Source organism: Phialemonium atrogriseum (assembly GCF_030411735.1).
Source record: "Phialemonium atrogriseum strain 8032-3 unplaced genomic scaffold QBC33scaffold_20, whole genome shotgun sequence".
NCBI classification, from domain to species: domain Eukaryota; kingdom Fungi; phylum Ascomycota; class Sordariomycetes; order Cephalothecales; family Cephalothecaceae; genus Phialemonium; species Phialemonium atrogriseum.
The window spans coordinates 202,769-214,807 of NW_026848157.1; the positions used below are offsets into that span (position 1 = coordinate 202,769).

Genomic DNA, 12,039 nt, shown 5'->3' on the forward strand with positions numbered 1-12,039 from the left:
TAAGATGTAACTGGCCATTATAATTCAAACCGACTAGAAGCCAACAGTGAGCTCAACTAGAGACATGGAAAAGCACCTTGCATATATGATAGATGATGTTCCGCCTGTAAACCTCACTCGACCGCGCGACTTGCATCAGTGGGGCTTGTGGAACAGAAGTCAATCATCAGCTATCTACAGGAGAATAAACAAATATGAGACGCATGGGGAGGAAACAAGAGCACAGAATCAACGACATTAACCATATCCAGCAAGGCCTTTCCGTGCTGCTGGCGTTGCGATCCCAGGAAGGGATCGTTCATGGTGTTTCTGTTGGGCTGCAGAAAGTCAATGTGCGGCTGCAAAGGAGTGTCAGTAACTTGGGCACCACAGCGTGAAATTCAGGCCTCCCGTCAGCCACCAGGTCTGGGATTAGCCAATCAAAACGACCATAGTTACCAGGATGGTCAACATGGTGTGAACATGAACAGCCACTTCAGCCATCTGCAGGCAAGGTCCTTTAATATCACCCAGTCACGCCAGTCAGGCTTGATAACGCCTACAGCTTTTAGCGCTGTGGCGCCCTCTCGTCCAGGGAGCCATAACCGGAATGGGGCGAAGGGGGTTGCACCACTTGTTGGGCGTTTACCTACCTTCACATTCGAGGCATAATTATTTCCGAGGCCTCTGACGTTGCAGAATGAAACCCAGACCCTCGTTCCTCCAACCCCACGGATTTTCCCATGGCAGACGTTTAATAGTTTTCTGCATTTCAACGAACGACCACCATGGCTGAGGCTGTTGCCGGTCTCAGCCTTGCGGCGACTATTCTCCAGGTCCTCGACTTTGGCAAACAATTCCTTTGCGCGGCATGGGCCATTTACCGGTCTAGAGCCGAGGGTATCGACCTCCTTTCCGATCTGCAGAGCATCACGAATGACTTCGACTCCGTTCTCGGGGAACTTGAAGGGGGTGCTGCTCGGGATCGTGCTCTGCGCTCAGCAAAGGGCGATGATGATGGCATCTTCTTGTTGGCCGAAAAATGCGCAGCCGTTCTGAGTGAGATGCTGCAGTCACTGGCAAAGATCGGGGCGCCCGGGAAGGGCCGCAAGCGCGATGCCGTCAAGACGGCCTTTAAGCTCGCGTGGAAGAAGGACGACATCGAGACCCTTCAAAAGCGGCTGGAGCAGTTCCGAGACGAACTAAACCTCCATTTGGTCTTCTCGCTCAGGTGAGTTTCTGAGGTCTCCCAACCCGAAGTGGGTTTGTTCATTTGGCTCACGACTTTCTCCAAGGGTCACTGCAAGAATGGGTCTGGAAAAACAAGATGAAATCCTTAAACAGCTCCGTATGACCAAGGGAGGTAGCCAAGGTCTCTCTGCCGGAGAGCCCGGTGACGTGAAAGACGCTGCAAAAGGATTCGGTTCGATGGTGGTTGAATACCTCACCGAAAGATTGGAGCAACCCGACGCTGGGAGAGCTGATCTCCTGAAGACTCTGGTCGGCGCCATATACAACGGATCGGAAGTATCAGACAATACACCGGCTTCGAACATTTATCTCTCGGATCGTCGGAGAGAGATGCTACAGCAAAATCATAGCCAGGCTCTACTATCGCGGTATGCAAGACAGGGAACATGGGATTCTGCAAGCTCACGAGAAAACCTTCCGGTGGGTGTTCGAAGACAGCGGCCAGGTTTCTGTTCCCTGGTCGGACCTGAAAGAATGGCTCGCATCGGACAATGCAATCTACTGGATCACCGGAAAGGCCGGATCTGGCAAGTCAACCTTGATGAGATATATATCTCAACCAATCCCCAATCCCGGGGAGGAGGAGACGATGGCGATCCTTCCGAGTCCCATGACCCATCAGCCTCGGTGCGCTCAGTATCTGAATAAGTGGGCCGGTGATGAACTGCCGCTCATAATGGCATCATTCTACTTCTGGGCTGCCGGATCGTCCAAGACCCAGACGTCACAAGCCGGCCTCTTTCGCAGCATCCTATATCAACTCCTCAAGGCATCTCTCGAGTCCATCCCCGTGATAGCGCCCAGTCGATGGGAAGCATTGTCTCTGTTTAACGAAGACCCGAGGGACTTTACTGAGGGGGAGCTTGGTGAGACGCTTTGCCGGGCTGTCAAGCACATTGCGGCGACGTCGAAAGTTGCTCTGTTTGTGGATGGCCTGGACGAGTTTGAGGGAAATCCGGGAACACTGATTGCGATAATACGCCGCCTCACCTCGAGTTCTCCCATCAAGATGTGCGTCTCGAGTCGTCCTTGGGCCGAGTTCGAGGACGAATTCAGGAGCAAACCAAACCTCAGGCTCGAAGATCTCACCCAGTCGGACATCAAGAACTATGTCGCGGCCAAGCTCCACGAGAATACATACTTTGCCCAGCTCCAGGCCACGCAGGGCAAAGTTGCAGAACAGCTTATCGGTTCCATCGTCGAGAAAGCGTCTGGCGTCTTTTTGTGGGTTCAACTCGTCGTTGCCTCGCTGCTAGAAGGCCTGCGCAATGGGGATCGGGTCGAAGACCTTGCGAGAGCCTGGCACTCCTTCCTGTCGAGTTGGAAGACCTCTACGGAAGGATTCTGGACCAGATTGACCCATTATACCGGGAACATGCCTCGCAGTACTTCCAGCTGATGCGGTCATACACCGAGCCGCCCTCACTTCTCCTTTTTTCGTTCGCAGATGAAGTTGCCTTCACTGACTTCGCCCTGAATCTCAACCCTGCGACACTGTCGAACACGGAGATTATCATTCGACTCGATGATATGCGCCGCCGCTTGAACAGTCGATGTAAGGGCCTGCTTGAGGTCAACAATGCTAGCCGCAGGCTGATCCACGGTCGCTTCGATTCTGGTGGTACTGTTCAGTATCTACATAAAACAGTTATGGAGTATATTGAGCGTCCCAATGTGCGAGAAGATCTTGACAGTCATCTACAAACCTTGTATGACCCCAACGTCAGATTACTAGCTGCAGCCGTGGCCGAGATCAGTCTGTCTGGGGCAATGGTCCAGGTGTCTGCTTACTCTAGTGGCAACATTGTCCTCCGTTGCCTGAACTACGCAGCTTTCTCTCATTCAAGTCACAGCAAAGATGTAGTCCAGCTCCTGGACAAATTGCGTCGGGTTACGTCTCTGCCAATGACAGAGACCGCTCGGGTCGTCCGCTTCTTCACAAACAATGCCGGAGCTGTCCGAGACGATGACGATTTTCTCTGTCTTGCCGCCGAGAGCATGGTCGTGGAATATGTCAAGGCCAAGACAGATTGGGGCTGCTGTCTCACTCTTGAGTCACGGGGAATACGTCGAGGACTCTTACGATCGTGGGTTGGCAAGCTTGGGGGAGTACCGCACAAGCCACTATCCTTCTCTCTAATCTCGGCCCTGGACTTGCACCATCCCCTTAGCCCTACAATGTTTCGGATGCTATTAAACAAAGGTGCAGACCCAAATCTTCGCCAAAGCACGTACTTTTATGCTGGGGTAACGCCGTGGCATCTGGTTCTTGGAAGCATCATCGTCGCATTCTCTTCCAACGCCTCCGTCAGCGAGGAGGAGCTGTCGAATGTGTCGGATTGCGCAAGAGTCATGATCGATCATGGCGCCAATATAAGTCGAGACATCGTCCGTAAGGCTTATGAGGAAGGGATGGATTGGTTGGAGCTCATTCCTACGAAAGATAGCGGCCAGCGTAGAGCCATCATTGAACAAGTATATCAGGCCCTGAAACGTATCAAGGTGGGTAAGCAATCAAGTCTTGTAATTGATTGCGAGTACATTGTCAGGCGCCAGAACGACAGATTCATAGTGGGAGTGGGGAAAGCAGGGCTAGGTGCGGTGGCGGAGCGGCTGGTCGGTGGGAGAGGGCACTCTGTGGGTTAGATACGAGGCGTCTCTGCCTTGCTTGACCTGCTGGCGGAACCCTGACCCCTGCGATGAAGAGGGTACGATGAGTGACAACATAGAGGGAAATGATGTGTTACGTAGATCTTGACACCACATGCCAGCTGTGGAATGGCGCAGGCCTTGACAAGCAGGTGGCGATGGAGGTGCCTCATGAGGGACGGTGGAACCGGGGAATGGAAAGAATCATGGAGTTGGAAAAATGGGAAGAGAAGATGCAGCAAAATGCGAAGCCTAGAGTAGGTATGTAGTCTCCATTTAAGTTATCCTTGCTTCTATCCAAACTGCAAGACAGTGAAAAGTCGGCCACATCCTTTCTTTAACTACCTTGAGGTGCAGCCCCCATCGGCCATAGGGGCAGACCCAGTTACGAAAGAGCTCCTACCCCCCGCTAGATAAAGAACACTATCATCCATCCCCTTTGCGCTCCCCATCCGCCGCATGGGTACCGCGGTGGCCACGCGCTTCTCCATCGTCCTGAGGACCTGCGGGTTCTTCGTCGTTAGCGGCGTCTCGGCATAGCCCGGGCAGATGGCGTTGATTCCTTGGCCTAATCCTCGGATGCCATCCTCGTCAGCCCAGTCACCGCATGCTTAGTCGCCGTGTACGCCGTCGACAGCGTAATGCCAACCACGCCCTGGATGGACCCAAAGTTGACGGTGGACCCGCGCTGCAACAGCCTGCCGTCGATGGTAGACTGCATCGGTTCCTGCCCCACCATGACCTTGGCGGCCGCCCTCGGGACGAAGAAGGTCCCCGTGAGGTTGATGTCGATGACGCGTTGCTAGTCGGCCGTCTTGGCGGATGCCGCCCCGCCTTCGTGCTTTATCGCGATGCCCGCGGCGTTGACGACGTAGTCGAGTCGGCCGAACTTGTCAGCTACTTCGTTGACGACTTGGTCGACGTGGTCTTCGTCGGTGACGTTATTGGGGTATATTTTGACCCTCCATGGTGTCCCCCTTGATTCGTCTCGGCGTTTGTCGAGTTCGCCCTCGGTCTCGGCCTTTACTGCTGCTGAAGCTTCCTGGTTGACACCCAGGAGTGCAATCCCGGCAGAGCCTTCATTTTGTAAAACGCGGTCTGAAAGTGACTGCACAGAAGAGGAGGGCGGAATCTATCGAGATTGCGAGAGTCATTGCGTTCTTGCATAGCGATGAGGCATCCTTAGTGACTGGCGCCGTCTACAACGTCGATAGCGGGTGGGTGTGTTGAGCGGATCAAGTATTGACCAGTCCTTCTTCCAACAAGAAGGATTCCTACTCAGATGTAATCCTCCAACTCAGCTTATGACTGTGGCTTGTGTATTAACCAGATTTCCCGCTATTCTGTGGCTGCTTCCACCGCATCTCTTGTTTCAGAAAGCCTTTGATGGCTATTTTGACCTGACTAACCTTCCAGTTCCAGTTCTCCCGACTATCCCTCCCATCTTTATCCTTGGGTGCATCCACAATCTCCCTAGGGATGCCGTCAAGAGTTAGATACCGCCCGAGGTGCACGATTCGGCCTTTCCCCTTCTGCGTAATCCCCTTCCCTTCCTTCGCCACGAGAGCCTTCCTTAGCCTAATCATGTTATCGTGCTCTCGCCCGGTGAACACCATGATGTAGTCGTACTTTTTGAACACGTCCTTCTGGAGACCTCGTGATCGATGCGCGCCTATGTGTTCCTGGACGGACTTCTTGAAGGGGAAGTTGTATGCCCCGTTATCAAACAACGCAGCCAACGCAACTTCCTTGGGTTTCTTGTTCCCTTCGGCCATGGGAAGCCGGTAGGATGGATACGAGAATTCGAGGCTGTCGATGGTGTCGACGACATCACTCCCTCTCTTGACGAAGAACCCTGCAGAATGGACGATTTTCACCCGCCAATCGCCGCCTGCGCCGAGAGTCCACTCCTTGAGTAGCTTCATGAGAGCCTCCGCCACGACACCCCGAGCGATATTGGTAGGGTCAACAAAGAGAACTCGGTAATCCTGCCGCGAAGCTACAGGCGAAGGGGAAGGTGACGGCGACAGCGGCAACTTCGGCCCGCTGCCCGCATTCGTCGTAGGTCCCGGTGTAGCGAGATTCTGCTGCGCAGCAGCTCCAACACTGCCGCCCACAAGCAAAGCGTTGATCCCAATGCAGCCCATAAGCTGGAGATGGTCCCTCAGATCCTGCCGATGCAGTTCGATGTCATCCGCCAAGCCCGAGAGCTTCTCGGGGCTGCTGCCCAGCGCAAAGTAAGCTTGCGCGAGGGTCTTGAAGCGGAGCTGGAATCCAAAGGGCCCGATGTCGTTGTTCCATTTGTAGAACAGCGCCTGTACCTTGGATGAGTCGTCGCGGATGTCCTCGATGATGGATAGCAGCTCTTCTGTCTGGGCTGGCCGCAATCTGGCGAGGGCGTGCTCTTTTTTCTCGCGCAGGAATAGCTCGAGGTGGGCGAGGAGGGCGTTTAGCCGTTCCATGCGTTTGCCTATCTTGCGCATCTGTTCCGGTGCGTCTTGGATCTTTTGGTACATTTCAACTGCCTTGTTCACAATCTCGATCACCTGGAGAACGGTATCGAGTGACAGCGACATGTTGTCGTCAGGCGTGAGATGGAGTAACGAGGAAGGATGGGGATAGACAGTCTGATAGGTTCGGTTCCAATTTTACAAGAGGAATACGAGGAAGATACCGTTGGAAATAATAATGGAATTATGGATCAATGCTGAATGTGCTGTGTGCAATTGATTGTTGTCCGGCGTTGGTGTTGATGTGAAAATGCCTCAGCTCTCAGGTATCAAAAAATTATCCCCGAATTACCCCGCACAATGTTGTGACACACGTCAGATGATCCAGATGTTGTCGTTGATGAGGTTATTTTGCAGAAGAACATGGAGAGAGTCTAGTGAATGGTGATGGCAAATCAGTGGTCTTCTCTCATAATTATAGGCTCAATACGCTGCAAGAGGGTTACTCGCCCTAGACATTGGATGGTAAGGTTGAGGGCCAATCCACCCCCAACACCATTTTTGCCCTTGCCCTTGACATCAACGCTCATTTGGCCCGCCCAAGTCTGGGCAGGAGACTCGTCCACGACGGAATCCCCGTGTCCCCCGGCACCCGACTTGCCGCCCGACGCCTCCCCGCCATCCCCCTTCGTCCTGTTCTTGCCGCCGCGCTTCCCCCGTTAGCTTGCTTGTTGTGCATCGACTAGGAAACGATGACTGCGGCCTTGCACCATCACTACTACCACCACTACTTTCAGGGACGACCTCCGCGGCCGGCGCACAACCCATCCCACGCCCCCGCCCCCGCGACCGCCACCACCACCATCAAGCATGACAGTGATCTCACGCATCTGCGCAGCGTCGCGGCACATGCCGGCTTCAATCTGAGCAGCCTGGTGCAAGATCCAGGCCAGGCGCTCTCAGCCAGCAATGTAGCACGCCACCAAGTCACGGGATTCTGCCTCCAGGGCCGGGTAAACGGCAGTAACAGCAGACGTAGTTGTCGTTGCTGCTGCGGCGTCGCGGAGGAGCGAGTCTGGGATGGCGCATTTGTTGCTTGCTAGTGACGGCGGGGGTGGGTAACCTTCTGCTTGGCCTCCTGTTCCTATCCGTCCTCGCGTGTATGTGTGTATGCGGATGTCTTGTCTAGGACTGAGCAAGAGGGGTGCGGCGATGGAGTCGACAGGGGCTCTGCTGTTGACTGACCCGACATACTGCCTTGTCGGAAGCCGGGAGGAGTGGCCGAAAACCGGCTGCGCGAAGCAGCAGGGAGAGTAGCACCGCACGCTGTCACCGCCTCGCAGTCGGCGGCGGTGGAGGCTGCAGCTCCTCGTCCTCCCAACGAACACACGCAGAGTCCGAAGCCCTCGGCCGACAGTTCCATACCCTGATGATGCTGTCGGCCAGGGTGCGCCGTGAGCTCGACTCGTGACGCCGTTTGAGAGTTGCGAGGCAGGTCTGGAGGCGGGCTTGAGTCTAAAACAGGGGGTGGCTAAATTTGACTTGGACATGGTCGCCTTGGGCATGGGGATGTGACACGGAAAGGGAAGACATGGAGTTGCGGATTGCCTTTGTCAAGATCGAGAGATTGGAGTACAAGTTCCTGCGCGTAATGAGGAGCCACGCCTCGACGACTCGGCTAGGGGAGAGGTCCAGCCCTTCTACGGTGCCGCTCCCACGTCGGGGTCTTGTGGCCCCGGGCTTGGGGACGGCGGCTACCGTCACCTCAACTCGGACTCGGACGCGACGATCATGCAAGAGTACAAAACTCGGATGGAGTAGCTAAAGCGCCGGTAACCATTTGAAAGGAATTCCGAGAATCCACTCTCTTACACCTTAAATAGCATGCTTCTCTTTATCACATCCATTATCTCAGCCGCCTTCTTTGCAACATCTCTACACTCAGCTCCGTATGTCTCGTTGCCAGCCACCTCGTTGAATCTATCCCTCCACAATACCCATCTCTCCAACTCGATAGGCCCATGCTCCTCGGGCTCACCAACAAGCCACCTCGGTACCTTGTCATCCTCCACCAGGTCCTCGGGGCTCAGCACAAGCTTAAATAGTCCCTGGCCATGCCACAGGACCAGCTGCGCCGCGCCAAGAACCCACGCATCCCGGACCTCCGGAGTCTCCTCGTTGTGTCTCCTCTCCAAAGCGCGGCTGAGGATAGACAAGGGAGTCCTCGACCAGGGGCGAAAGATGCCGATGGCCAGGACATTGGCAACAAAAGCCACGTAGTTGACGAACCTATCCGAGGAGTACTCGGGATCTGACTCTTCTCTTGGCTGCAGGTTGGCATCCGTGAGGTCTATCCCAAGCGTCTGGTAAAAGGCTTCGAGCTCCCCGTTCTAAATGTTTCGCAGTTGATTAGTTGTTGGCTCAGTAATTTCTTGGCAAAGCCCTCCCTCCACTTACATTCCACCCGCCCTGATTGAGCCGTTCCGTACTCCTTCCCATGCACCACAGCAGTCTTGCGAGTTTCTGTTGCGAGGGGTGGTGGTAGGGGATCTGCGCGGCGAGCTCTAGGCAGACGATGATAATGGCGCCATAGTCGACTTCATGGCCGGGGAATGCCTTGAGAATACAATTGACCGCATCGCTTGTTGACAAGGAGCTTTCTGGTTGGAGAAAGTCGCAAAAGACCAGAAAGATCATGTAGTGAAGGGCGTGGAACCCCTCGGGGACTGCGGTCGGGGGTGTGCTCAGCCATTTGAACCTGGGAACCTTGGTTCGGATGTCCGACAGGAAGCTAGAGAATGTATTCGCCTGCCTGTCGAGATTTCCAAGGTCTCCAAGGGCATCAATGTTGAGCTTTAGGGTGACCATGGCGTGTGAAAACAGTTTGCAATGGAGAGGGAGAGGGAGAAGGAGAGGGAGCTTAAGTAGTAGTGTCCCCGGGATGCGGGGAAGAAGAGCAGTGACCGAGTATTCTACGCTTGCTACCCGAAAGGATTTCGGGACACGGCGCTGGTTGGTTCTCAATCCCTGTGATTCGTTCCTTGCCTAAGGTTGACAGACGGGCGACAATCTGAAACTGTCTGTAAATATAAAAATTTGGCAAGCCCAATGATGGGAATTCTCAACCGCTGTGTAGTCGCCGAGGCCCCCTGCGTTTGCAACGGCTAAAAGCAACGTCGCTCAACTATTGCCTATTAACCAATCGCTGCCTCTCTCTCCAACCCAGCATCGAACCACACCACATAGTAGGAAACAGCGATGGGATCGAGGAAAAGCTAACCTCCGTAGCACAGTTGGTGTCCACCAATGCAATCCACTCCGAACCGCCGTGGTACCTAGACTTGCTTTGCATCAGGCGGTTTCAAGACGACCAGCCTCACATATAGAATTAGATGTGCTGAGCCAGAAATAGAAAGCCTGTGTCAGGCTAGATTCAACCTTCGCCCCTCCATGATCACTGCTTATATGCACATCATGAGGGCGGGGGGATTAATATATGCCCCTTCCTCTTCACAGCTGTCATGCAGCTTGTTCACCTCGTTCTTTGCAAGACCCAGCTCCCCAAGACTGTCCTTTGCGTCTCTTTTCGTTTACCCAAGGTCTAAGAGTCTCGACTTCTGCTTTAAGGCAGCATGTGTTTCGGGAGCGATGACGATGACTCGGCTCCTCCACGTCCGCTTCAGGTCTGTACACTACTTGCTCCCAAACGCCATTGCCTCCAGGAGTCGAATCGAAAATCCACAGGGACTGACGCAACACTAGGAATACGACCTCGAATATCTTCAAATCCGCCGGCGCGCCAGCAGCGTCAAGCGACACCTCGACAATGGCCCCGCCGTGAAGGTCGGCTACAACGGGGCGCGGTACCCACACAAGTACCACAACAGGAACGGGCCCAACGCCCCGCTCTTCCCGCCGGGCAGCTTTTACGAATACCCGACGAAGGACTTCCCGTACCATCTGCAGAATGCGAAGGGGAAGATCCGGACGCCGTCGGGGAACCATTTCCTTGGCCCGGCGGAGGAGAGGGCCATGAAGGGCCACACACGGACCATCACCGACCGCAATAAGAGCCTCCAGGGGGTTATCTATCACCACGACGCCGGGTCAAATGCATTCATGCGTGCGAGGGAAATTAGGGAGCCTAAGGGGCCTTGGAAATGGTAAGAAAGGCCAAGGCTATGGATGGTATCTTACGGGTGGCGAGGATGCGAAGGGTCCTATTGGTATAGTGGCGGCGTAGATGGGCAAGAAGGGAGGGAACATATCGGTTTATTTTGTAACTGTTTCTGTTATTAGGCACTTGCATCTCCAAAGCTCCCTGTACGAGGGGCATGTGCTGGTTAATAAGCCATGCGGCTACCTTGAGCATCCCCAAGTGTTGCCAACAATCGTGTCATTTTTCGTTTTCTCAGTTTGTTTGCATGGGACACAGGGCTCTCCGACGCGCTTTATCCCCCCGGTCCAAGCAGAGATCATCATGACCTTCAGCATGGCAGACCTCTTGGGCCCAGCCAAGAAGATCAGGTGGTGGGGGCAGCCGTTTTAGAGAGAGTGAGGGAGACCGGAGATGAGAATCAGGAGATCACACCATCTTCCTGCTTCCTCCTGCCGACTCGCCGAGACTTTCGTGATGCGGCTTTACCTTGCTACTGCCATAGGTATTTGGCATGTGACATTGTGGACATGTAATTCTATTGGAATGGTGTTGGGTATTGGAAGGAAAAGGGGGGATGGCTGTTGGCTACGCGAATCCTTCCGTTCTCCTGCCATTCGGCAGGCGCTGAGGCAACTACAAGACACGGCCCCACCACGGCCCCACACAGCAACCTGTCGGAGGAACTTCATCGGCCAAGCAGGAATAGAAAGAAAAATAAATTTTAGGATAACAAACCACACTCGCAATGCAATGTTTGGAAGATGTTTGTCGCTTAATTGAGGGCAATTGATTAGCCTTAATCTTGTGTCCCCCAAACGGCGCTGTCCATTTCCCGATTGTGTCTCTGACAGGGTTGGTCCAGTTCAATCAATGACCTATAATTAATGCCAAACAAAAGGACGCACAATACGAATTCTCAACCAACGAAATAGTAGAGAAACCTGTGTCGCTTCATCCATGGCAATTGATTGATATTATTTTCATACATGAAAATGGAGGTTGCGAACATTTCAATCTGCCCCATCACGCGGATGGACCTGCCTCAATACATCAGCAAGTGGCCTCGAAAAAGAAAAGAGAGCATCATTCCAAGCGCAACAAACCATTGCGTCTGTAGCAAATGTGAAATTATGTATCGCTTAATTGAGAGCGATTAATTGACGGCATCTTTTTTGATTTGCTTCCATTTTCTAGTGCGGGTAGTTGGCGATGCTATCAATGCTTGACTCCCTGTAATTAGATGCTGCGAACAGAGGGGCATGGTGGAATTGAAAGCCGATAAAATAGAGAAAGAAAAAGAAAAAGAAAAATAGAAGAAAAAAGAACCTGAATGGAATACACACCGCACAACCACAAGTAAAAAAGTATCAAGCAAAAATTACCAAATAAAAAAAAAATTTTAACAACCGAAGGGAATTGAGCCCTACGTGGGGGTCGAACCCACAACCTTGAGATTAAGAGTCTCACGCTCTACCGATTGAGCTAGCAAGGCGGCTGTTGTTGTTGCTAATTTCCGGCGCAAACCTCGCTGATATAGCTTTGTGGAGGTCG

The 12,039-nt window shown here is 53.5% G+C and overlaps 6 protein-coding genes and 1 non-coding gene across 7 annotated transcripts; 2 read left to right on the forward strand and 5 right to left on the reverse strand.

The window, feature by feature from the left end:
- Positions 1-767: 767 nt before the first annotated feature.
- QBC33DRAFT_593208 (uncharacterized protein) lies at positions 768-2,629 on the forward strand (the record flags this gene model as incomplete). The annotated part of the gene is made up of 2 exons (XM_060431715.1): positions 768-1,210; positions 1,474-2,629. 2 exons carry the CDS (start codon positions 768-770, stop codon positions 2,627-2,629), a joined length of 1,599 nt encoding a protein of 532 aa, XP_060281410.1.
- A 1,818-nt stretch (positions 2,630-4,447) lies between these two features.
- On the reverse strand, positions 4,448-4,618 carry QBC33DRAFT_561020 (uncharacterized protein; the record flags this gene model as incomplete). Its single annotated transcript, XM_060430102.1, has 1 exon — positions 4,448-4,618. One exon carries the CDS (start codon positions 4,616-4,618, stop codon positions 4,448-4,450), a length of 171 nt encoding a protein of 56 aa, XP_060281411.1.
- A 207-nt stretch (positions 4,619-4,825) lies between these two features.
- On the reverse strand, positions 4,826-6,632 carry QBC33DRAFT_544892 (uncharacterized protein). Its single transcript, XM_060428501.1, has one exon. It carries the CDS (start codon positions 6,453-6,455, stop codon positions 5,202-5,204), a length of 1,254 nt encoding a protein of 417 aa, XP_060281412.1. The 5' UTR covers positions 6,456-6,632; the 3' UTR covers positions 4,826-5,201.
- A 538-nt stretch (positions 6,633-7,170) lies between these two features.
- QBC33DRAFT_174893 (uncharacterized protein) lies at positions 7,171-8,053 on the reverse strand. The gene has a single exon (XM_060422377.1). The coding sequence runs from the start codon at positions 7,892-7,894 to the stop codon at positions 7,289-7,291; it is 606 nt and encodes a 201-aa protein (XP_060281413.1). The 5' UTR covers positions 7,895-8,053; the 3' UTR covers positions 7,171-7,288.
- A 144-nt stretch (positions 8,054-8,197) lies between these two features.
- On the reverse strand, positions 8,198-9,197 carry QBC33DRAFT_571765 (uncharacterized protein; the record flags this gene model as incomplete). Its single annotated transcript, XM_060430617.1, has 2 exons — positions 8,198-8,719; positions 8,787-9,197. The coding sequence occupies 2 exons, from the start codon at positions 9,195-9,197 to the stop codon at positions 8,198-8,200; spliced, it is 933 nt and encodes a 310-aa protein (XP_060281414.1).
- Positions 9,198-9,961: 764 nt separating this feature from the next.
- Positions 9,962-10,496, forward strand: QBC33DRAFT_561024 (uncharacterized protein; the record flags this gene model as incomplete). The annotated part of the gene is made up of 2 exons (XM_060430103.1): positions 9,962-10,012; positions 10,092-10,496. 2 exons carry the CDS (start codon positions 9,962-9,964, stop codon positions 10,494-10,496), a joined length of 456 nt encoding a protein of 151 aa, XP_060281415.1.
- A 1,411-nt stretch (positions 10,497-11,907) lies between these two features.
- Positions 11,908-11,980, reverse strand: QBC33DRAFT_t56. The gene has a single exon. It is a non-coding gene; the product is annotated as a tRNA-Lys (tRNA).
- Between the last annotated feature and the right edge of the window lie 59 nt (positions 11,981-12,039).